Below are 24,481 nucleotides of genomic sequence, written 5' to 3' on the forward strand. Positions count from 1 at the left end.
TGAGGTGGCATGTAAACAGAAACAACACGAAAATAGAAACAATGCTACCACCATCTTTCGGAGACTACAGGTCTGGCATTATCATTAACATTAGACTGCAATGTAACACATTAGACACTACAGTTTTAGGCATAACAGTGATGAGTTGTTTTGGGATGAAACACATATTAACCACTGGAAAACTGAACTAAATGCTGCAGACCTGCATGTTTCAGTGTTTTTCACAGTCTGTCACTGGACTTTCAGGTAGGGCTGTGGAGGATGGACCCAGAGTTGTGGAGGAAGGCACGTTTGCTTAAACATTTAACATAATTTAGAGAATCATTCCTGACCTTGGTGTACTCAGCAATATGTGTATGTGTAAATCTTGGTATTAATTATAGCCTGTAGACATACTAATCATGAGGTAAAGATCAAATTTATATAACCATGAAGATTGTCGACAACTTTATTATTTCAGCTTTTTTATTTTGTCCCTATTTCTAAACTCCTGTTTGTGTGCATTTACAGGATAACATTTGCCTGTAGCTCACCAGGTAGATCAAGGTGCTAGTAACACCATGGTTATGGGTGTGATTCCCAAGGCAGTACACACTGACAATCATTGCCACATTGTGAATTGCTCAGAATTTCATACCATGGCCCTACATACAGAGGTAGGTGTGAGAATCAGTTGTGCTCCATTACACTGTTACTTCTATTTCAGCGGCAGACTCTTTCAAAATGGAGCACGATGAAGTTGGTGGTGTAAGGTGGATTAAAAGGAAGAAACCAAACATCCTGACTGTCATACTGTAAAATATACTAGCTCACCATTTCAAGGATGTGCACCATTACCCACACAATGCATGATGGATAATGGTGGGTCTAGGACTTGACTGACGCTACCCTAGTCTTATTACACTAGAGCGTAGAGTGAGAATGGACTATAATTCATTTGTGGTTAGATCTTAATTGGATTCACAAGGGCGCCCTCTAACATTACGCTTGTGAACTACAGTTAGACTGATCTATCATTATGTTAGGCTTAGGGCTTGTTTCGGTATACAAAGGCTGCCTCTAATGTTCCATTCTACACACTGAAGCCTTTGTCTGGAAGAAGCATATTGTTAAAGAGAAACGCTGATGCATTAGATTGTTATGTAAACCAGTCAATGTGTTTGTTTGCGATGAAGGATTATAGAGAGGCTGTGTTCACCCCAGCCCATGTCACTGAAGGGCCTGGCTTAGCCAGCATGCTAGCTAAGGTAAGGCTCGTCTTTCTGCTTGCTATGATTTGTGCCTCTCTTTACCTGCATACATTTGTTACCCAAAAATCACAATTTTAGGGTCTAAATATCATACTAACAGTGTAAACCATCATGAATGAATTTCTCTCTCTGATATTCTTAACCTGGATATGTGGGAATGACTCCATCTAAAGCTCCTTAGATGGATATAACAATATAACAAAGACAAATAAAGCCTCGTTTCTTTCACTTCTGTTGCCATGTGAGATCACTGTGTCATATTTGTCACATATGAAAATTTATATAAAGTCATGAAAGCAGAATATTAGCCATGCCAGGCATACACCTTTCCTGGATGCAGTCCATGTCTCTGCTGAAGGAGCCATCCCTGACATTTGTTCTTCATCCATATCCTGGAAGCTCCTGTACTCCCCGGGCCCCGTTGCATGTCAGGTTGTAAAATCCGTGTGGAAACAGTCCACGCTGTCAGGACAGTCGCCCCTCCGCTCCATCATGTAGGTCATGTGTCACATGGTCCATGCAGCTGTACAGCCCCATAATGAAGTGGCCATGGTGCTGTAGGGAGAAAGGAAGGCATTAGCTATGACTGTTAAGGTACTTAGCAATTTAAGCATTTTCACATACCTAGAAGTTATTTATATTATTCCAATCACTTCTCATGGATTACCTTGAGACAAAAAGTACAACTTTAAAATTTTGGATTTGGCAAGTATGCGATCCAGCAGGATGTTGATTCCCTTGTCTAGTCCTGTAGGGTGGGAGTGAACGGTACTTCCAGAACGGTGCCTGTATGGTGGGGGTGAATGGTATTTTCTGGGATTCTGGTCTTTTGAGCTTTTTTTTTTTTTTTCCTCCGAACAACTCTGTTTTTAACAAAACACTGCTTTGTTTGTGGTTTTTCTCTAGATGAGAACCATGTCAGTGAGTCATGTTTTCACCACTGGGAGACACTTCAACCTAATGATCTTTGAAGACAGGGTTCTCTGTTCATCTCCGTTTAAACTGTAATATTCATTGTTAGTGTTGTCTTTTCAGTTGTTATGATTCATAAAGTCCCCAAGATAGTGTTTTTTGTTAATTTGTTTGTTTTACTATTTCTTTTCAAATTATTATACCTTTATATAAACTATTATATTTTCAAATATACATAAATTAATAATTCATAAAGTCATAAATTTCAACATTATTGGAGACAATGAAACTGAAATTCTCATTAAAATGCTGTGTTCATTCTAATTATCCCTGAACTGGTGCCCCATTATATAATTGGATAAATTCTAATGAAGAACCATTACTCATGTGCTAATTAAGCCTGAAACTAGTTGTAAACGAGGTCTTTTGATACTGAAGAGTGCCTCCAGCCTCTGACTCAGAGAGAAACTTTGAGATGCATAAAAGTAATTGTGATGGGGCAACTGGTTCTGGGAGACATGTAGCTTCTGTATATAGAAGACAAGTTGTTTATTTGTAAAGCTTTATTTAATACGGAGGTCTTTCAAACGGACAATGAGGCAGTTGGCTGTTTAAAAACTCTGTAACCTTGCTGAACTTCCTGTACTCACCAGAATAGATGAACCACTGGTGACCCCTGAAGCTGGGGGGCTGTACAGGGTCCAGTAGCCATCCATCACTTGGCAGGAGTAGATGTTCTTTCTGCACAAGTGCTCCTACAAAGAGCTGTCCCTGGCAGACTGTGTGCTCATACATACATTACCACTTCTGCATTTTCTGCATTTGTATTTACATATTGTGATCATAACCCAGACAGAGTTGCAGCAATTGACTGGGAGCTGCATGTCTGGGCAATCCACATGGCACTCATACAAGCAGCCCTGGAAGTTCTTATCCTTGTAGAATATGATCTGCAAATAAATGGGAAGTGTGTGTGTGTGCACGAGACAGCTTATATAAAAACTGAAACGGTTGTGCATCCAACACTTGCTGCATCACATTACCTGGATTTCTACAATATAATGGTATAAAACCATAGTGTTAATTATTGTTTCCAGTTGATCATACTTTATAATCTGGCAGTCAATACAACTAAATTCATAAGCCATTGCAAGTGTACTGTCAAACCTTTATCATGTTATTAATGTGAATAATTCTGTCTAACATATTTTGATTCTTCAACTAGTGAAGTCTTTTCCAGATTGCAACTCAAATGTTTCAAAAGAGACATTCATGCTTTGGGACTGCCCATCCCAGTCTGGCTGACCCTACATTTTTCTCTCTGTCTCACCTGAGTCTTCCTGGTGGTAATGTTTTCATTCCTCAGGTGATGTCCATGATGCATGGTCAGCTGGGTAAATTTTATAAATCTTGGCCCAGGGTGCCAAGATCAAAAGATCTGATATTTTAATGAGAAGGATTTGGCATTTTGAGATGCTGCCAAGGTTCTGATTTGAGCCACAGAGACCAAACCCATGACTCCTCAGCCCAGACAAAACAGGCATGCAAACTCACCTCCACCTCCACCCCCACCCATTTTTATTTCACCACCTACAAATCCATCTTATGTCTAGTGATCTGCTATCAAAGGTTTACAGTCATCATTTATGCTCTGTGGGTGTGGGCATGGGAATGCATGAGTGAATGAGAGTGCGTGCGTGCGTGTGTGTGTGTGTGTATACACGTGTGCTTGAGAGAATTGAAGTAGTAAAAGGTACTAGTTTTCATTGACTTTTGGGCTGGTTTTCTTAAAGGACTCTGTCCTGGTCGTAACCTTTCCCTGCACCCGGTGCGGTCCTCCAGGGGGCTGTGGTTTCTGATTGAGAGTACACTGTGCGTAAATTAGCTGCTGCTTCTCATCAGGTATGTGAGAGTGATTGGAAAACCTGATATCTGTCTGTAAAACGTCCCTGAGTTTGAGAAATATAAATGTACATATAAAAACTATAAATGTAAATAATAATAAGAATAAGAATAAGAATAAGAATAAGAATAAGAATAAGAATAAGAATAATAAGAATAATACAAACAACCGGACAGCCAGTGGTTCCGTTTTATTTGTGTTAGTAACTTTAGCGCCCTCTGCTGGAATAAACGCTATCAGGCGCGTTGCACGCCTATAAACCGAAGAGACCTGGATAAAAATTCTCCAGAGTGGAAAGTCTCCAAAGGTAGCTTGGAGTCACAAGGTATTTTTTAAAATTTCAGTTTTATAGTTGGTCTTCATTAAACTCGCATTTTCCCACCTGTGAGACGTGTCCGTTAAACCCCAGAGATTGGCTGTTTTCTAGAGCCTTACATTCAATAAAATACTTAGAATTAAAATGGCTGAATAAAACAGATTACTAAAACTAATCACAAGTAAACCGGATCGATAACATTCTTTATATAGATTCAGTTTATATATATTTATATGAATGAGACATTTCAACTAACCATGTTGTAGTTTGTAGAAGATTATGTATTTATTTCTGACTAGAATCAAACGCACTCTTCGAGAATAATGTAAATCCTCATCTACCACCAGGCTGATGTAAACAAACCGGTTTAAAAATCAAGATGAATGTGGAAAAAAACCTCGAATTGTTCACATCCGGGAACATTGCCGAGATGGTCATGGCGGAGGGTACAGCAGTCCTGAGAAGGAATCGTCCGGGAACCAAGGCGAAGGTGGCAAAATCCCTACAGTACATTAGCATACGCGATCGAAGTAGATGAGTTAAACGATGCGTAGAGGTTGGGGACCGTTTTCGGTAACGTTCTCAGTGAAAACGGTCGAGTAAACGTCCTAACGGGCATCCGGCTGAGTTACGAAGCTGTCGCGAGTCAGGCTAGCTATTAGTATTAGCATATCATGGACTGCAGCGCTTAGCTAAGAGGGCTAATAGCTAGCTAGCTTGCGACTACTGTAGCTATGAAGCATTGTTTGAGTAAAAATTTTGAATACGGAGTAAATATATCTTACTGGTTAAATTGTTTACTGGCTAAATTGTCGTATCATCTCGCCCGAGTATAATCTAGCGACAATATAAGAAAGTTGGCTAAGACGGCTACCTAGCTGGCTAACGCTAACCTGGTTAGCATTGGCTAGATAGCGCCTGTCTGTTTGTAGCTAAGCAACTAGTTTGGTAGTTAGTTAGATAAGATACAAGTTGGATCTTTTCAGGTGGTAGATATAATAAGGTTGGCTCCTACACCACGTTGTAACGAACTGTTGGCCAGCTAACCAACTAATGGCTGTGCTGAGGTAGCTAGCCAGCGAGTTTTTCAGCAAATTATGGATAGCTTTATTTGGTGATCTAGCTAGATAGCCGCTGGCTACTGCTGTCTGTGTATGTTTAGGTTCATACACAAGATCTTTCCAGAGAAGAAGTTACATCGTACTGTCTCGTAGAAAAGGAATACACCTCAAGCATTGTCGAGTGTATTTAATGGGAAGACGTCAACCAAATTTGCAAACGATGTGCCATTTTTGTAGGATGTGACCTATTCTGTGTTGGATGTAAATGGTGTCCTCCGAATGTGCTGACAGGATTTTTACAGCTGGCCCGACGAGTCCTTCGAGGAGATGGACAGCACCCTGGCAGTGCAGCAGGTGGGCTTTAAGCTTGCGTTCTCCCAGCCTGCGCAACCTGAGATGGCCGCGCTCGGCTACCGTGGGTGTGTGCGCCGTGTTTCACTCCAGCCTTTGATTCCCCCTGTAGTACATTCAGCAGAACATTCGTTCGGACTGCGCCAACATCGACAAGATACTGGAGCCCCCGGAGGGACAGGACGAGGGTGTGTGGAAATACGAGCACCTGAGGTGCGGTGAGCTCAGTCCGCTCTCTGACTCGTAACGACTCGTTTTTCTGCGGTTATTCTCGCAGCAGATTTCACGGTCGGCGGGGGCTGTGGATTTAAAAGCCAACTCTACTTAGCACTGGACGTTTCTCAGTTTCTGTCTGGAAAGCTGGTTCTTAACAGCAAAATAACAAATGCACTTTTAATATTTTGTTGTTATAGACAGCATGTATTGATAGTGTCGATTATTGAAAGTGGTAGGTGTAATTTAACCTTTGAAGTAACTGAATTCATATTTGTAACCTGGAACTGGTACTGCTAAAATCTAAACTATAAACCAAGTCCTGTTTTACATCTGAACACAACATGCACCTTGGACAATTAGCATGCATTTTTATGCCCTTTTATTTATGTAAAAGGGTTGATTGCAACAATTTGTTCTGACTTAATTTTTCTCTGTTCATTATAGACAGTTTTGTCTGGAACTGAACGGCCTTGCTGTTAAATTACAGGTGTAATTCTTTTACCCACTTGTGCATTGTTGGTGTTCCTCTGAAATTAAATATGACTATTTTAATGAAAATATTACAGATGGAGGTATTCAAAGTCAAAACACAGTTGGTAACACAATAAATTACGATATATTAAAGGAATATTTTAACTATTACATATATAAGGCCATAAGTAATATTATCATAAGGAATATGTTATGATGTTGTAATGGAAATAGCCAAGTTAAGTCTTTTATAAACAAGTTAAAAGATCTCATTACAGCTTATCACAGCATGTGTTGTATGTGTGCGCATGTACTTGTTCAGGGAGAATGCCACCCTGACACATGCACACAGATGACAGCTACAGAGCAGTGGATCTTTCTTTGTGCTGCACATAAAACCCCCAAAGAGGTGAGTTTAACTGCGTGTGATGACAGGTATTACCAGCAGCTGTGCAACTGAAGCATGTTTACCTGAATGAGTAGCTTTTGAATGAGTTTTTGTTTCATATGATCAATGCAGTATGAACCAAGGGGTGACATTAAAAAAAGAAAGTAAACTAGCAGTACTGCATTACTTGCTGGGCAAAGTGAAGGGGGAATGCTGTGTGTATTTAATAAATCTTGTGTCTGTTTCACCAGTGTCCCGCTATAGACTATACAAGACATACACTGGACGGAGCTGCCTGCCTTCTGAACAGTAATAAGTATTTCCCCAGTCGGTGAGCAGTACACCACATCATGTGCATTTGTATCGGTAGTCCCTGATAACACCCCACTATGACATTCTTTGCTTTTGCACTCCTGAGTATTCCCCCTCTATATTTGTCTCATTGATGACTAAGAGGAGGAAACCTTGGTTGGGTGATGGCTTAGAGATTTATTCTTTGTGTTGGTCTAGTTATAATGGACTGACTCTAAATGTGAATGAGCAGTCATTCCTCTTTGCTCTGAACATTAATGTAATATCATAAATAGAACGATTGGATAGTTATGATGGCTAGTACATATGTGAATAAGTGAATGATGTTTGGTGTGAACGAGTGAGTGGGTCCAGCACTGATGGCTCATATATGCTCTAATGCGTGACTGTGTGCCGCTTTTGTAGGGTGAGCATAAAGGAGTCATCTGTGGCGAAGCTGGGTTCTGTCTGTCGCCGCATCTACAGGATATTTTCCCACGCCTACTTTCACCACCGCCAGATTTTTGACAAGTATGAGGTGAGCTGAGTGTCCAGTCATATGGATCCATCTGTCTAGTGGATATTAACAGTAGAATTTAGTTTTAACCTAGTTGTAGTATGGGTCAAAGAACATAATACTGTCTATCAGTCTACAGGATGCTAGTTTGCTCTAAATTATATTCCAAATGGCCAAACATCTGCAATTATTTAGGACTAACCCAGACTGATTTTCCTCTTTTTCTCCCCCATGTTTGCTGTGGACCCCAGAATGAGACCTTCCTGTGTCATCGGTTTACACGTTTTGTAATGAAATATAATCTGATGTCAAAGGACAATCTAATTGTGCCCATTCTGGAGGAGGAGGTGCAGAACGCCGGTTCTGCAGAGAGTGAGGCTTGAGGACGGACACATACAAACAAGTCTTCAAGGAATAGTTCATGCAAAAATGCTAACCTTAGTGACAATAAATCAACAGTAGTGGGGAACAGGTCACAGGATCTCATTTGCATAAATGCCATTACTACCTTTTATTCAACATCAGCATTGTTAGGATTTTTGGGTGGAGTTTTCCTTTAACACTTCACATTTTCAGGCCTGGGCTTTAGATTGAATTATGTACGTAATGCACCTCACTTGTATAAAAGCTCACACACGCCCATCAACACATCCGGTCGATTCACACACCATTGTGCCCATCTAAGTACTGTCATCTCAGACATCCCAACATGAGACCCAGTAACCGCCAAACTCATGTGGCTGCTTGTACAAAGCAGTCAAGATGTTTTCCATTAACAACATGAAACAAGCTTCACCAGAATCAGATGGCTGATACAAACAGCCCTGCCATTTATTGCTATGGCAACACTACAGGGACATTTTAGTGTTTTTAACCAGTCATGTTCTGATCTTGTTAATCTTCAGCTCGCTTTTTTAATGCTTGCATTTGCTTTGTTCTTTTGGTTAAGTTATTGCTAAAGTGACTTATTCCATTCACAGCTAAGAGCATCCAGTCTTTTTGTTATTGTTGGGTTTCTACAACTGTATTGTTTTCATTTCTATGTGAATAAATAATGAATAAACAAGAAAAGATAATCTAGTTCTTGGTGTGTCCTTTGCTTATGGACCAGTATGTCTTATTGGAACAGCCGTTCGTATGTTGATGTGTATGTTTTAAGATCTTTCTCGCCCCCAATGAAGTATTGGACTGGCTTCAGTCAACCAAAGCATTCAGTTACTTTTATTGATTTGAACAAGTTTCTAAAAAAACAAAACCTGAGCAACAGCATCATATGTAGAAAGAGGAAAGCACTATGGTAATAACATTTTGGCATATACACATTTAACTACAAAAACTGGAACTTGGCAAATGCCCAGAAAAGTGTAATCTACTACAAGCATGAACAGAATAAGAAGCATACACCATTAGAAAGCAGGGTTTTGCAATAGGTATCCTCCAGAGATTCAGATCACTTTATGTAAGAAAACCAAAAAAACTCCAAAAAATACAATACCATCTCCCACTGTTGGAGAGAACCAGGGAGTTTTAACAACTGAATAACCTTTTTAAAGATAAAATACACCCTGAACGTTGCAATCATAGTTGTAAACATTTGTACATATTAATAAGTGTATATCACTTAATGCAAATACAGCAATGTCAAAAAGGAGAATTACCCTTCTTTAACGCTCACTGGACTAGATTTACTACAGAAAAATAGCTTGTGCTGAAGTGGTGAGACCTGCTTTGTAGTGCTAAATTATGAAGGAAACGTGGCTCATAAAACACTATTGGTATATTCTTCAGGCCAGGTAGTTGTCCAAATGGCAATTTATACAACGCTACTTTAAGGCTTTATTCAGTGCAAGTTCCACTTCTTAAGATTATGAGTGAGTGACATGTAAACATTTTTGATGAATATGTCACAATGCTTGTAATGAGTGAAGACTACATGTTATTTTAACTATGTACATAAACACCACTCAGGTCCCAAAAAGAAAAAATCTGAAAGAGAACATTTGAAGGGAGTACATAAGAGAATGTGGGAGAATGACCCCATTTGCTATTAAACTATAAGACATACTACAGATATATTCAGGCAGATATGTTTAAATAAATAAATAAGTGTGGCTGGTTGTATAAGCTGATCAAATGAGTACTGTGACTGTAAAATAACTAAGAATGATACTAAGGTGTCTTAATAAAAGGTTTTAAAATTAGGTATATAAGAACATGCAATGACATCATTCTTTCTGTATAAAAGTGTAAAAGGCAGTGAAATTTCCATGAGACTGACATTAGGCAAGTTACAATAGTGTTATCCAGATGAGTGGCATTTTGCTTCAACTGTTCTTTCAGTCATTAAAGGAATTTTATGAATTTGTCCATGTGAACTAAAGTTGACTACAGTTTTACTTCTATTGCAAGTTTTGCAACTTTTGATCACCTTTAATACTCAGCTGTCATATTGCAGAGAGAGGTTTGGTTCAAATTAAGCAGTGTTGAGGACTAGAGTCGGGTTAGTGTCAATTAGACAGGTGTGCTGAGCTGTGAGCTGGAGCAGAATGGCCAGGTGCCTCGGCTGAGCAAAGGCCTCTATTTTAGCACCTCCTGGGCAGTCAGAGATGGTAGCGGTGGAGGACCCTGAGCCGGGTTGGGACCGTAGTCCTTACGCAGGTTCGTGAAATGTGGACCGCGGCCATACCTGGGCTTCAAGTGAATAGGAGAGTGGGAGTAACCTCGTCTGACCGGATGGACCTTATGCTCCTGGTATGAACACAAATACCCATCTCTGTCATATTGCCATGGAGACCCTAAAGCATGAGATCTACTGTAAAATATAGATTATCTCAACGTGATAACAGCAGTGAACAAACCAAACATAATTAATGGAAATTTTCAACTGAAATGTTTTCTTGTCCATATTTTAGTCCAATAGTCAATAAGATTAGTTATCCTGGCAATATAAGTAGATAGAACATTATAACCCTTAAAACCAATTAAAAAAATATTACAATGTGCCTGTTGAATGCTGTCTGCTGCTCTGCAGGTGAAGTGCAGGCTATCCTGTATGCTGCTTCATTGAACATCAAACCAAACAAAACCAAGCTACAATATTTATTATAATGGTGTGCTCATTAGATATCAAATGGGCTGTGTTAGTGATGAATTCTAAACAAGAAAATGAGAAACAGTGAAATAAAGGGAAAAACAGAGAGATGGCTGCACCTTGACTCCATCCTGCGACAGAATCACTGGGTTCTGCATGCAAATCTGATATGATGATTGCACCATGTGATCCACATATGCCTGCGCGCACAGACACACACATTATACACACTGTACACACATTGTACATCCTATTATAGAGATGTGAAATGCTCCAGCCTGTATAAACAGATGTCGCATTACTTGCACACATTATTCAGTAATGTTCATTATGTCATGCTCTCTACCAGTGCCTGGCTACTCAACCTCAGGAAGACTTAGTATGGACAACACATAACAAAGTGCCACAAAAGCATAAGGATGTCCTAAAGAGTGTGCTCCTGAGGGCAAGTGTGTTCATACAGTCTCCTGTACAATTGGGAGTGTGGGATTTTGTGTTTACCTCAGGAATGGCAGCCTCCACCAAAGGCATAGCTGATTGAACACACCCATTGTCTGCAGACAGCTCCATGGGGTGATACATTAGCTCGGTGGGCTGCACATATAACAAAGGGGTTGGGCTCAAAGGGACAGGAGACTAGCATGCGTGCACACACACACACACACACACACACGCACAAACACACACATGTTGATTTAAAAGACTAGTCAAACGCAGAAACCAATGGTGTCGACTGCATCTTCTTTAACACACGCACCTCTACCTGAGGAACAGCCCATTGCAGGTGTCCAGACACCCACTGGGAGGGACCCTGTGAAACATGCTGACAGAGACAGACAGACAGACAGAGAGAGAGAGAGAGAGAGAGAGAGAGAGAGAGAGAGAGAGAGAGAGAGAGAGAGAGGGGAAGAAAACACTATAAATGATGTCATCCAGTACCCACTTTATCCTCCATCATTTATTGGACATATTCCTGCTCTCTGCTGGTAATTGGTAATTTCTCTGTTGGTAATATCTTAACAAAAACTGTCCTTTCTATGGTATTATTAAACACTGAACTTATGTGGTCCTGCTGTGATATTTGGGCATATGTATCTGTAGACTCTGACCTGGTACTGGTGGTATGCATGTGGAGTGCAGAAAGTGGGAGGAGTGTGTGGCACCATCACTGGTGCTCCAGATGCCACATGTGACTGACACATACAAACAGCAAAATGTATTTTACAATCAATCAGCAGAAAGACAATGAATCTTGACAGCAAAAATAGCATTGCACAGTGCATGTGCATGTGTGTGATTAAATGTGTTTTTATATGGTACTCATCATTACTCATAATGTATTGTGCTTGTCTCAGACTACAGTAATGTGTCTGGGTGCTGGACTCACAGGAGGCCATTGTGAGCTGTGGGTGCTGGGCTCTGGTGTGTGGAAGTAGGCCACTCCATTGTGATAGGTGTAGGGATATCCTGTAGGTGTAGTCAGGTACATGGTGCCCACAGGAGCCGGGAGGGCTAGGGTGGGACCAGGACTTGTAACAGTGTAGCCACCTGCTTTTGAAAAACACAGCGGTACATGTTAATATATAGGAAGTTTTCAGTCCAGTCCAATTTAATGCTATGCCTGAGCAAGGTAATTGGCGTTCTTTAACCCCAGATTGCTTAGGTGAGGCGAATCTGGAGCAGAAACAGAACAAAAATGCAAACTGGCTAGTGTTCTTGGCAGACTAGACTAAAAGCCTATTTCAGAACACTGGAAGCTTTATAACAAGCACCATTGCACTTACATGCTGGAAGGACATCCAATTAAATAGCTCTCATGCCATACATCTCCAAGCAAGGTTAATGTGTTACCAGTGCTGTGGTTACGTTTGTCGTCTCATTAGTAACTAACAGTCATACAAGCATAAGTAACATACAGTGCACTCCCACTTGCTGTTTGCGAATGGCCTGGCCAATGTTCAGCCTCTTATCCCGGAAACACAGCCGATCAGCCTGTCAGAGAGAGCAGGGGACATGACACTGACCCTTACTGTGTTAATGCATCAAACTGACCACAATCTCCTATCACCTGAAAGTATATACTAAGATACAGCATTTTTAATAACCAGTCAGGAATAACGATGGCATCAAATGCTTAATTAGCAGCCAGGAAGCCAGGTTGTACACTCACACCGCTAACCGCTAAGGAGCTATGACAGGCTGGTGTCTGTTTGTCAAAAATACACACACACACTTACATCATGCAGAATTTTCTGTGCATCCTCCTGACATTCGAATGTGACAAAGCCGTATCTATAAAAAAACCAAGAAATAGACAAAAAAAAGGTGCTGGCAATAAAGAAAACACAGCATTTGAGTTACCATGTTTACTCAAACAAACATCAAATAAAGCAGTACTGATACATACTGAGACATAGAGATACAGACCCCTTTGACACTCCAGCACGATCAATAACAATCTTCACTTCTTTGATCGTTCCATATTGAGAGAAAAATCTCCCGAGATCATTCTCATTAGTCTAAACACACACATGCACACACACACAAAGATTTTGACAAAAAAAAGAGAATTATTAATTTCACCAATGAAAATTACCTTCAGGTATCTCAATTTTCCAATTATGTGCACTATAGACAAAGATATTTGGACACCCCTCCTAATTATTGAGCTCAGCCACAACCACTGCTAACTGGTGTATAAAAGTCATACACTCACCACAAACATTGGAAATAGAATGGGCAATACTAAAGAGCTAAGTCTTTAAATTTGGCAGTCTTAGGATCCCACCTTTGCCACAATTCAGTTTATGAAATTCTGCCCTGCTAACTCTTCCCCAGTCAACTATAAGTACTAACAGTGTGAAAAGCACACTGCCATTGTATAAGTGAAAACAAGTTATCTGGAGTGATGAAACAAGCACCTAACAGTCTGACAGACATATCAGGGTTTGGCAGATGCTAGAAAAACACTACCTATCTGAATGCATAATGTCAACTATTTAAGTTTTGTAGAGAAGGGATAATGGTCTGGGGCCATTTTTAAGGGTTTGGGCTAAGACGCAAGGGAAGGATAATACTGCAAAACACTAAGATATTTTATAAAATTATATGCTTCAAGCTTTGTGGCAACAGTTTTTAGGAAGGCCTTTTGCTGATCGAACATGACATAAAGACATGGTTTGAAATGTTTGGAGTGCAGGAACATGTTTGGAGTGCAGGTTTTGGAAGGTCATTTAAGGTATGATGGTCAGGCATTTACATACTTTTGGCCGTATAGTGTACTTTAAGGTAGACAATGACTTAACGGATCTTTGCATACAACACCTTACCCACCCCCACAAACATACTTACTTTAATATCGATTCCACCTACAAAGATACGGTTGGGGATGACTGTGCCGAAACGGGGAGCGTGGTTTACCGAGTTGGACAGTTCTGGTGGAGCAGGACTGACGGAAGGAGAGCTAGTCTGTGTCTGGTTTCAAGAACAGAAACAGGCACTCCATTAGAGACCTCACTGACCTCCAAGTTGACAAGCTGGGAAAACCTAAGTTAGGTTAGGTGTGCAGTGCGTTTTCACTAACAGCACTTGAGCATACCGAGTACCATGTCAAATCACAAGGGACCGAGCTAACGTAACATTGCTAATACCAATTCGTAATCTTAATTAATTTGAGTGAGGCAGATTAATTAACTTTATAGCCAACCGCAAACACTGCTCCGAATATCATTCAGTCATGTGAGCCCTAATCGTTAGCTTAGCTTAGCTTAGCTAGGAAACGACGACGCTTAGCGAGCGATAAGATAACACTTCTTCCAAGTCTTTGGTCCCAACATATATGCTACAATATCACAAGCTGATTAGGAAGTAACACGAACTGGCCACACCCGACCTTTAACGTTAAATGTTAAATTGGCGAACGTGAGTAAAAACTTCGAGTAAAAACTTTTTTTCCAAACAGCCGTTTGTAGCCAGCGCTCTCGCGCGCGCTCGCGCCGGTTACTCACGCCTGTCTCGCTCTCCATCTCTCAGGCCTGACGGGAGCTTCGGTCTGTGGAGGGAAAAGCACACTGTAATAAACGCTTTATGAACATGTTAAACATCAAACTACTAGGGATGGCTTGTTTCAGAACGTGAATCCCCCCTTCCCCGACAGCTTTACCTGTCCGTACGTAAAACTGCGAGGACACAATAAATGTAAAACGACCTGACTTGGCCAATTAATACCGAGCTAGCCGGCTAGCTATCACAGAGGAGGATGAACTAACACATCTATTAAACGCACGTCACGAATCAAATTCAGTTCAGATGCTATGACAAGAGAGTAAGTGAAATGGAGAATTGTAAATATGACGGAAAGAGATTCAACACGATTAAGATTATTACTGGAGTAAATAAATAAATACATACATAAATACATATACATGATACTGTATATTTGCACCGATATCCCCCCCCCATTAAACATGGAAAATAGACTGTTCCTTTTTTCAAACGCTTTAATGGTGGCGGGAAAGCTGATGTTACGTCTCAGTCATGCAGCAAAGAAAAAATATTATTTAGAAAGCAACTACCACATATACTTAGTGCAGAATATAGTTAGGTTAACACTTCTGTAGTGTATCCGCCGCCTAACTATGTCTTATGCATATGTAGCAAACTGACTTATCACAATGCAAAGGTTTGGGGTTTTTTTACGTGAAGCATTAAGAAGTAGTGCTATGTTGCTAATCATGAAACTAATAATTTTGATGGACTGTTGCTTTCAGAGACGAAAGTAATTGAAATGATTGATTAGTGTTAGGGTCAATATAAAAACTGAGAAATTGGATTCATGGTTTTGCATATGGTGTTGCCTTTTAACATTTACATTGTATTTCTTTATTTTTCTTTATTTTTTATTGTTGCTGTAAGGAATAGCTTATCATATATCATAGAATATCATAGTAGCTTCTCCAAACTGCACATAACTTAAGTTAGTGAAGTAGCATTAAGTGAATAAAATAACAACTGGTGAAAAATTATAGCCTGCACTCTTAGGTAACCTAATGTTCAAATCTGAGCAAGTTATCCAACATTTTAGTCTTGACATGTTTGTAGCTATATGTAGCTTACGTCCTGCTGCAGCACTCACGTCCAAGCAGACACACCACAGGTGGAAGGCTCACGTCACTTTACTGAGTGGGACAGGTTTACCCTGCTTGAAGGCTCAGCCTCTCACCATACTGGAATGAGTCACAGGCTTTATGGAATGAGGAACTTTAAAAGATTAAATCTTCAACCAAGCAAAAGAATCACAGTCATCGGAGGTTTGCAGAGGCAGTTTACCATTATCCCGGCACTGGAAAAAGAAGATATGGAAGAATCAAAACAGCAGAGGTTTGAGAGTTGAGGTAACGCTGTCACTGGGTCCCTAATGCCAGTCCTCACATTCCAGAGTGGTATCAGGTAACAAGTTAGCTGAGCTCCCTTTCCGTGTCTCACAGCACATATGCGCGCGCGCGCGCGCGCGCGCACACACACACACACACACACACACACACACACACAACATAAATGTAGCTTTTCCCCACTTATTCTGATTTTAATAACAGTTCTTCTAAACTTTTGATTATTATGACTCATATATTCTGTTCCAACACTTAAGCTACACAACATGGTCATATCCAAGATACATTAGCAAAGCATTTCATCACCTTCATCACTGGACTACATAGCAATGTTGCTGGAATCAAATTGATTGTAGGACATGACCAAACCCAACTTCCTTAAAACATTCCTCACAATCTTCATTCTTAAAACAATCTTCACAATTCAACCATCAATTTAGGAGCCCTTTTGTTTCAATTTGCCATCATTATATTTTTAGTTAATTATTATTCAAATTATAATTTCCTTTATTAATACATTTATGACAATAATTTTATTTATAAAGCATCTTTAAAACAGTTATTGACCATAGAGCTGTACATAGGCAGAAAGCTCTGACATCAACATGCAGATCAAATGCAGCTATTTACACTAAAATGTTTCAAAACACAAAATCACACATGTACACGTCACACATGTACACACATCTGCACACAGAAAAAAAATTAAAATACAAAGCAATAATAATATAAATACAATATGCAAACAATAAAAATTACAAAAGTAAAGTAACAAATCTCAGCCAAAAGCAACAGCTATAAAAATAGTGATGACGACATAAAAATAACAAATAACTAAAACTAAAAAAATAAATATAATTATTAATTAAAATAAGTAAAACCAGTAATACTAATAATAAGTAAAAACAAAATAATAATTAAACTGTAAAAATATCTTCAGCTGCATCTTTTATGCATTAATTATGTACTGACGCTGTCTGATTTATCTCAGTTGGCAAATCGTTTTATTTTGCAGGTGTCTTATAACAACGGGCTGCTTTACCAATGCTTTTCTTGTTAAGTGTCGGTGCTTTAATGAATCGTGTACGCACAAAGTCGTGACTCCAGATAGAGCAAAACCCAGGCCTGCATTTATTTTGACGAGCCCGTGTTTGACCAGCGTCAGGACGTGCAACAGCGCCACCGTGCGGCTCCTGTCAATAATAGTCCAAACAACACAGCAGAGGGCGCAAAGATTCAGAGGTCTACGCAGGACATCAACACACACGAAGAAAAAGGAAACGATGGACAAGTAAATTAATAACAAATAAGGACATTATAATAATACTTTAACTGAAGAAAAAATAATCTAAATCGGTTTGATATAAGCAGGATAGAAAGCAAAATATGGCGTTTGTGACAGCGAACTGGAATCCTCTTGGAGACGCTTTCTACAGGTAACAAGCTAAGCACTCAGCAGCTAGCAAATCATTGCTAGCTAGCCAACTAAAAGGCTAACGTAGCTAGATACGTCTTTACATGAACTCTGAATGTTTTTACATGAATGAGGGTCACGCAAAAACTGCACCATTTTGAAAACTAACTGATGTAGTGTTAGCAAATTTGGCAAGTAACGTTAGCTAGCTAGCTCGCTAAGCTAAGGATCAGGAGTCATGTGACAGGTGTCACGTTTAGTCAGCCCATTTCGCACATGTTTAATTCGCTGTTAAATATCGCAATATTGTAAGTGGTCTTTTGGTGTGCAGCGGTAATTTCTCCAGTGGTACACGTTTGTCATAAACAGGAAAGTTGAGCTGTATGAGATGGGCTGGTCTCTAAAGGATGGGCTCAGAGAGTGCTTGGTAGCAGCTGCTCCCTACGGAGGGCCCATCGGTGAGTTATGGCCGAGTAGTAACACCTATGCTGCAGTTCTGTCCGCTTTCCAGATCTCAGCTTAAAATACACTCTGTGTCTTTACTACGTGGCGTTTATTTTTCTAAGGTGGTGTTTGTTTGTTTGCTTCTTTTACACACACACACACACACACACACACACACTCACAGCTCTACTGAAGGAGCCTCAGCGCCGTTCTCCCAGTGCTCGACCTCAGTTGGAGATCTATTCATCTTCTGGAGTGACCATGGCCAGCTTTGTGGTAAACACACACAGAGAGAGAGAGAGAGAGAGAGAGAAACTTGACAGCTGTGATCTGGTTTAAAGATCCCTCTTTCTGTTTTGTTTCATTGAAGTTTGAGCATATTGGGTTTTTTATTTTTATTTCCAGGCCTGATTAATGTTCGTCTCTCTGTGTATATGCAGTGGAAGAGTGGTGTGGTGAAGCAGTTGGGCTGGACAGTGTGCGATGATCTCCTCTGTATTCAGGAAGATGGCACCATTCTTATCTATGATCTCTTTGGCAATTTCAAGAGGCACTTCAGCATGGGCAATGTATGAATATACACGCACACTCAGTTACTGCCACATTCTCACACAAATATTTCTCACGCATACATATTTGTCAGATATTCACTTTGCCTTTTTAAGGTAATAAGGAATGTGAACAATTATCAAAGTTGTGGAGAAATTAATTTATGCACAAGCTCACACACTAGCTCACACTCAGACCGTGTCTCTGGAACTAGGAGGTGGGTCAGAGCCAGGTTCTGGAGGCCAAGGTCTTCCATTCACCTTATGGAACTGGAGTTGCCATAGTGACAGGAGCGTCACGATTCACCCTGGCAACAAACATTGATGATCTGAAACTAAGAAGATTGCCTGAGGTACCAGGTGGGCGCACACTGACTATCGCTCACATTTTCTCTGTCAAATTACCAGAGAAATACACACACATATTTTTCACGTCCTGGTGTAGAATTCAAACTTGTTACCAAGTTTTGTTGTTGCCATACTCCAGGCCTGCAGGGTGCGCCCCCTTGCTGGGCAGTGCTTACACAGGACAGACAGAGTAAAGTGTTGGTAGCTAATGGTGCAGATATCTTCATTCTGGACAATGCTGTCTGCACTCCTGTGGTAAGAAGTTTCTGCAGACACACTACACAATCACATATTTAATAAAGCATGAGTACAAACACAGCATGCAACATTCATGTGTTGACTGACACGTTACATGTTTCAAGTCTTGTGACGTATCAGACAGTAGGCTCAAGTTGTATGTGCCTTAAATGTTGCACAGAGAATGACTTTGTCATCTTCCTAACTTTGGTGTGTGTGTGTCTGTGTGTGTTAGAACCCTCCAGGGCTGTCTCCACAGGCCACCAGTATAGTACACATGTGTGTGTCATTCAGCTATAAGTACCTGGCCCTCTTTACAGATTCTGGTCACGTGTGGATGGGCTCCACTGACTTGAAGGTGTGTTTGGAATTCAGAAGGTTAATGTGTCACCCAGATTAATCCAACAGATTAAATATAACAGGTTAAAATATGACGTAGCAGAGTCAAATGAAATTTGTGTTGATGGGTTCCTACCTTAAAGGACACGGATGGCCATCTCAGCCTCTGACTTGTGATATTCGAGCATATGTGTGGCTCTAAATACTGAAATTCATACCACTGCATTGTTTACATGAATGTTGGCAGGAAAAACTCAGTGAAGTTGACACCAAAGTCAGAAATACACCCAAACAGATGGCCTGGTAAGTGCACTTCCAGGAAATTTTGTTTTTAACCAACAATATAGCTTTTAGGTCCAAGTGTGGCACAGTATATACCCTGTATGTGGCTTAGCCAGCTTTCAGTCATTTTATCTTTTCTTCTCTGGCTTTTTCTGCAGGTGCCGCAGGCCCAAGAGTCGCGAACCCTCAGTGGTGATTATGTGGGATCGACACCTCCTGGTGGTGGGAGTGTGTAAAGACACCATCCCATACCACCTTGATGATGACTCGGTCCTGGTGCCAGAGCTGGATGGGGTCAGAATTGTCAATGGCACACACCATGAGCTGCTACAGGAGGTGCCAGGTTGGAACACTGAGACGCACACACACTTGAAACAGACATGGTGACTTATTGAGGCATACCCACATATCATATGTTGTGCATGTCAGCTGCCTGTGAGGAGATCTTTAAGATAGCTTCCATGGCTCCAGGGGCTCTACTTCTTGAGGCCCTCAAAGAATATGAGGTGAGCCTTTGGTTAAAAAAAATCCAGGCATTGTTATTTTGGGGGAATGATTAGGTGTAATATTTACACACCCGTGTGGACGTGCAGAAGGAAAGTCAGAAGGCTGATGAGTATCTGAGGGAGATCAAGGAGCAGAACCTCTTGGGGGAGGCGGTGAGGCAGTGTGTGGAGGCAGCCGGACACGAGCAGGAGGCAGAGACCCAGAAAACACTCCTGAGGGTGAGGCACTCCAAAACAACAACAACCAACAAACAACAAACAACAACCAACATCTGACGTTTCTTTTCAGAGCTCCTTACCCCTGCTTCTCCTCTTTCTCAAGCCTGTTCTTCCCGATCTGTCTCTCCGTAGGCGGCCTCCTTTGGGAAGTGCTTCCTGAGTAATTTCTCCCCGGAGCCGCAGGTCTGCATGTGCCGAGACCTGCGTGTGCTGAACGCAGTGCGAGACTACACCGTGGGCATCCCTCTCACACACATGCAGTTCAGACAGATGACAGTCCGAGTGCTCATTGACCGGTGAGACCACGCTTGTGGAATCCTTGCTCTCTGTTGGTTAAATATTCCAGCTGCTGTTTCTACTTTCATTATATCTGCAGTTTTTAAAAGCAAATGCAGACCCGTCCACAGCTTTTGATGGTGTGGGTGTACAGCGGTTTTTATGGCATTTGCAAGCAAGTAGCTGATGGGTGTGAGAGAAAAACGGGTTCAGCTTTGTCTGGTAGCATGGGTTTATCTTTCCGTTTAAAATTATTTTTAATATAAAGTATTAAACTAACGTACATTTTGTACTGTTCTACGCCTTAAAAAGACCATTATTATAATGTTCCTTGAACACACTTGTTATACTGTGCTGTCCCTCCTCAAAGCTTTTTCCTTATTACTTTCTCCCTCTCCCTCTCAGGCTAGTGTATCGTAAACTGTATCCTCTAGCCATTGAGATCTGTCGCTACCTGAAGACTCCTGAGTACCAAGGAGTGAGTCGGGTCCTCAAGCACTGGGCCTGCTGCAAGGTACCAAGCGTGTCTGTGTGTTAGACAGTTACTAGACAGACTGAAGTTTCAGTGTCTGGGTTTAATATTGTGTGTGTGTGTGTGTGTGTGTGTGTAGGTGCAGCAGAAGGAGGAAGCTGATGAAAACATTGCGAGAGCCATTAGTTTGAAACTGGGTGAAGCGGCTGGAATCTCCTACTCGGAGATCGCAACTAAAGCCTACGAGTGTGGCCGCACTGAGCTTGCTATAAAGGTACACACATGTCACACACAGTGTACATGCACACAATAATGTAGAGAAAAACACTATTCTAAAGTATTGACACAACTGTTTATACTTACTCACACAACCATCAATGGAAATGTCTGTGCTTATCTCTCCCTCTTTGTGTGTTTAGTTGTTGGAATTTGAGCCTCGATCTGGTGAGCAGGTTCCTTTGCTCTTGAAGATTAAACGAAGCCAGCTAGCACTAAGCAAAGCCATTGAGAGTGGAGACACAGACCTGGGTACACACACACATAAACGCGCACACACACACGTACACACACGCACGCTTGCGCACACAAAGAATGCTCATTTGGTTGTACACATCCCCCCCCCCCCCCCACACACACACACACATTCATCTAAATCAGAGCAACTCCCATCTGTCTACACCAACCCACATAAACCTAATTACAACCTGGTATGCAGTGCTCCATAATACACCCCCCCACACACAAAAACACACACAAAATATCATGCTGATCCTATGTAACAAGTTATGTCTGTTGTCTACTCAGTGTATACTGTGGTGACATACCTGAAGAACGAGATGAACAGAGGGGACTTCTTCATGACTCTCAGAAACCAGCCAGTGGCCCTGAGCCTCTACAGACAGGTGCAGTAGACACCCTAATGCATTATGGGTAGTATCACTGTTCAGCTCGGTAGGTTTAGATGGACTAGTGCGATTGATTGATCGATTTATTTATTTATTTATTTATACTTTTTTATTTTAGTTCTGTAAACATCAGGAGCAGGACACCCTGAAGGATCTGTTCAACCAAGACGACGATCATCAGGAACTTGGGAATTTCTACGTGAAAGCCAGTTACCAAGAAAAGGTAAGAAGCCTGGACAGATCCTCAAAACATGTAGTTTTTTCGGGGGAGGGGGGGGTGAGAGAGAGAGAGAGACGCAAAATTCTACACACACCAACACCAAAGAAAACAAAATGTTTTTGAGGATTTAGCAAGGCTTCCTACAGAGCAACTCCGATCGGTCCACACCACCAACATAAACCTAATTACAACTTCCCATCTGGCATAATAACCCCAACTGTCTGTGTATTTGTGTTTTGGCAGAAGCTGGAGGCCCGAATAGGTCTTTTACAGAGTGCAGTGGATGAGTACAACAAGGCCAAGAATGAATTTGCTGCTAAGGTAACACAAATATAAAACAATACAGATAGGTAACATTTACAAAAAAGGACATGACACACCACACGCACTGTACAGGTAGCTGAGATATCTTTATTGAAAAGACAGTAACAACTCTCCCTAACCCCTCCCTCTCTCTCTCTCTCAGCTCACAGAAGAGGAGATGCGTCTGTTACGTTTCCAGAGACGGCTGGAGGAGGAGAAGGGCGAGTGTCTGCTGGGCTTCTCCCTGCACGACACAATTAGTACGCTGCTGTCTCTGGGCCTCCACAAGCACGCTGAGCAGCTGTATAAAGAGTTCAGAGTGCCTGACAAGAGGTACCACACATCTCCCTCCCCTGAAGTGTTTGCCTTTCCAGAACTTTCCTGATCCACATGTGTGAAATACAAAGGAACCCTGATGTGAATGCTGGTACACATGCCTGTGACTACTGGCTACAGAAGAGAAGCTAGCGAATAGCATTTATGTTTTAGGATGGTAATCACAGCAGCTCTGCCTGAGACATGAGTGTACTGTGAAACACATATGTATTGCAAAATAGCTCCACAAAACACAGTAAGGAGGCTTTATCAGGGAATCGCATTTGATTTGTGGAACAATTTAATTTTTCTCTCTTTCCCTATTTCGAGGTTTGTGTGGGTGCACGCGCATACATGTGCATGTTGTAAGTTGAGTGGTTTAGTCATGTTGGTGCTTGTTCTTCACAGATACTGGTGGCTAAAACTCACTGCTCTAGCAGAGAAAGAGGACTGGGAGGAACTAGAGAAATTTGCTAAAAGCAAGAAATCACCCATTGGCTATCTGGTAAAGAAACACGTGAACATATGACCTATAATCAATTGTACAAACATGTAATGCAATGATGTCAGTTAATTATTTTTTACTCTTCTTTTTGCAGCCCTTTGTTGAGGTTTGTGTAAAACGACAAAACAAATACGAGGCCAAGAAATATGTGTCTAAGGTTACCTTGGATCAGAAGGTCAAAGCCCACCTGTCAGTAGGGTGAGCGTTTTTGGTGTGCGTGTCCCTCCGTCAGGATCTTTTTAATCGCAGTGTCGCGGCAAATTTTGTCGGTCTGTCCGTCTTACCCGTCTGTCTCCGTCTTTGCTCTCAGTGATTTGGAGGGCGCGGCAGACGCAGCCATAGAGAGGCGGAACGAGGGCGAGATCGGCGCGGTTCTGTCTCGCTGCTCTCCTGCCACGGACCGCGCGCTGGTCGAACGGCTTAACCGCGCGAAGGCCACCGCTGCCAAAAAGTGAACCACCTTCAGCTCGAGCTTCGCTCGGACTGACATCGGCCGCTGCCAACTAGTGATCCACGCACGCCGCGTGTCCTGCTGCCCCGCGCTGTAAACTGCGGCTAGTGGCGCGCACGAAGGATTAAGTCCTGATTTGAAAAATGATGATGATGATGATGATGGTGATGGAACACGCGCGAGATTGCACACGGCAGGGAACTTGCTGAAGGATCGTGAAAACAATGAAGAGAAATCGTGTCTTAAAAATGTTTTCTCTATCACCAACCATCTTTAATAGCACTGCAGTTGTTTCTTACAGTTGTAATTATGGTTCCATGTTGGGCTGTGTTTACTGACACTACACTATCTTACTGTATGCCTGTTTATAGAAATTTTTATTTTCTTCAGCCTTCAGCTTTTACGTTTAAACATTGAAACGCGATGTATAATTGCGAGTGTGATTAAACGGCAGTTGTGATAAATGAGTTGCTCGCTGTGTTTTTCATGTTAAAATGATGTTGCTGATAGTTCGGGGTTACATAGTTTAATTCTTGGACT

General features: G+C 41.4%; 4 protein-coding genes across 6 annotated transcripts; 2 read left to right on the forward strand and 2 right to left on the reverse strand.

Moving 5' to 3' along the window:
* Window positions 1-2,729: 2,729 nt before the first annotated feature.
* Window positions 2,730-3,181, reverse strand: LOC113584092 (gamma-crystallin M1-2-like). Its single transcript, XM_027020817.1, is given in 3 exon segments — window positions 2,730-2,851; window positions 2,854-2,917; window positions 3,011-3,181. Coding segments are annotated over 3 exon segments (357 nt in total).
* Window positions 3,182-4,767: 1,586 nt separating this feature from the next.
* LOC113584102 (MOB-like protein phocein) lies at window positions 4,768-8,637 on the forward strand. The gene is made up of 8 exons (XM_027020828.2): window positions 4,768-4,871; window positions 5,734-5,796; window positions 5,906-6,006; window positions 6,454-6,496; window positions 6,803-6,889; window positions 7,120-7,199; window positions 7,586-7,697; window positions 7,928-8,637. Exons 1-8 carry the CDS (start codon window positions 4,812-4,814, stop codon window positions 8,057-8,059), a joined length of 678 nt encoding a protein of 225 aa, XP_026876629.1. The 5' UTR covers window positions 4,768-4,811; the 3' UTR covers window positions 8,060-8,637.
* A 308-nt stretch (window positions 8,638-8,945) lies between these two features.
* On the reverse strand, window positions 8,946-16,173 carry LOC113584087 (protein boule-like). 3 transcript variants are annotated; one of them, XM_027020811.2, is made up of 13 exons: window positions 16,096-16,173; window positions 15,902-15,992; window positions 14,775-14,818; window positions 14,119-14,241; window positions 13,195-13,286; window positions 13,005-13,059; window positions 12,684-12,759; window positions 12,155-12,318; window positions 11,877-11,960; window positions 11,525-11,590; window positions 11,269-11,403; window positions 10,887-10,967; window positions 8,946-10,424 (listed from the first exon to the last, which is right to left on the reverse strand). In XM_027020811.2, exons 3-13 carry the CDS (start codon window positions 14,790-14,792, stop codon window positions 10,254-10,256), a joined length of 1,065 nt encoding a protein of 354 aa, XP_026876612.1. In that variant the 5' UTR covers window positions 14,793-14,818; window positions 15,902-15,992; window positions 16,096-16,173; the 3' UTR covers window positions 8,946-10,253. The 3 variants fall into 3 exon arrangements, with proteins under 3 accessions (XP_026876612.1, XP_026876611.1, XP_035380771.1); XM_027020810.2 differs by having other exon boundaries at window positions 15,883-15,992; XM_035524878.1 differs by having other exon boundaries at window positions 15,883-16,160.
* Window positions 16,174-17,372: 1,199 nt separating this feature from the next.
* Window positions 17,373-24,405, forward strand: vps16 (vacuolar protein sorting 16 homolog). Its single transcript, XM_027020773.2, has 22 exons — window positions 17,373-17,593; window positions 17,941-18,029; window positions 18,200-18,291; window positions 18,456-18,584; window positions 18,779-18,923; window positions 19,051-19,166; window positions 19,384-19,506; window positions 19,735-19,790; window positions 19,928-20,112; window positions 20,199-20,275; window positions 20,363-20,494; window positions 20,627-20,790; window positions 21,176-21,284; window positions 21,382-21,516; window positions 21,662-21,770; window positions 22,047-22,144; window positions 22,266-22,370; window positions 22,611-22,688; window positions 22,834-23,003; window positions 23,394-23,490; window positions 23,585-23,688; window positions 23,801-24,405. The coding sequence occupies exons 1-22, from the start codon at window positions 17,544-17,546 to the stop codon at window positions 23,943-23,945; spliced, it is 2,508 nt and encodes an 835-aa protein (XP_026876574.2). The 5' UTR covers window positions 17,373-17,543; the 3' UTR covers window positions 23,946-24,405.
* Window positions 24,406-24,481: the final 76 nt, after the last annotated feature.

This window comes from Electrophorus electricus, chromosome 1 (genome assembly GCF_013358815.1).
Source record: "Electrophorus electricus isolate fEleEle1 chromosome 1, fEleEle1.pri, whole genome shotgun sequence".
NCBI classification, from domain to species: Eukaryota; Metazoa; Chordata; class Actinopteri; order Gymnotiformes; family Gymnotidae; genus Electrophorus; species Electrophorus electricus.

Bases quoted from the DNA above. Each gene is read 5' to 3' on its own strand.
- LOC113584102 (XM_027020828.2), top strand. From the start codon at position 4,812: ATGGTCATGGCGGAGGGTACAGCAGTCCTGAGAAGGAATCGTCCGGGA. The intron at 5,797-5,905 runs GTGGGCTTTAAG...TTCCCCCTGTAG, and splicing joins GCACCCTGGCAGTGCAGCAG to TACATTCAGCAGAACATTCG. The intron at 6,007-6,453 runs GTGCGGTGAGCT...TGTTCATTATAG, and splicing joins TGGAAATACGAGCACCTGAG to ACAGTTTTGTCTGGAACTGA.
- LOC113584087 (XM_027020811.2), bottom strand. The intron at 11,591-11,876 runs GTCAGAGTCTAC...TGTCTCTGTCAG, and splicing joins ATGCATACCACCAGTACCAG to CATGTTTCACAGGGTCCCTC. The intron at 10,968-11,268 runs GTAAACACAAAA...CTGTGCGCGCAG, and splicing joins TGGAGGCTGCCATTCCTGAG to GCATATGTGGATCACATGGT.
- vps16 (XM_027020773.2), top strand. From the start codon at position 17,544: ATGGCGTTTGTGACAGCGAACTGGAATCCTCTTGGAGACGCTTTCTAC. The intron at 17,594-17,940 runs GTAACAAGCTAA...TGTCATAAACAG, and splicing joins CTTGGAGACGCTTTCTACAG to GAAAGTTGAGCTGTATGAGA. The intron at 18,924-19,050 runs GTGGGCGCACAC...GCCATACTCCAG, and splicing joins AAGATTGCCTGAGGTACCAG to GCCTGCAGGGTGCGCCCCCT.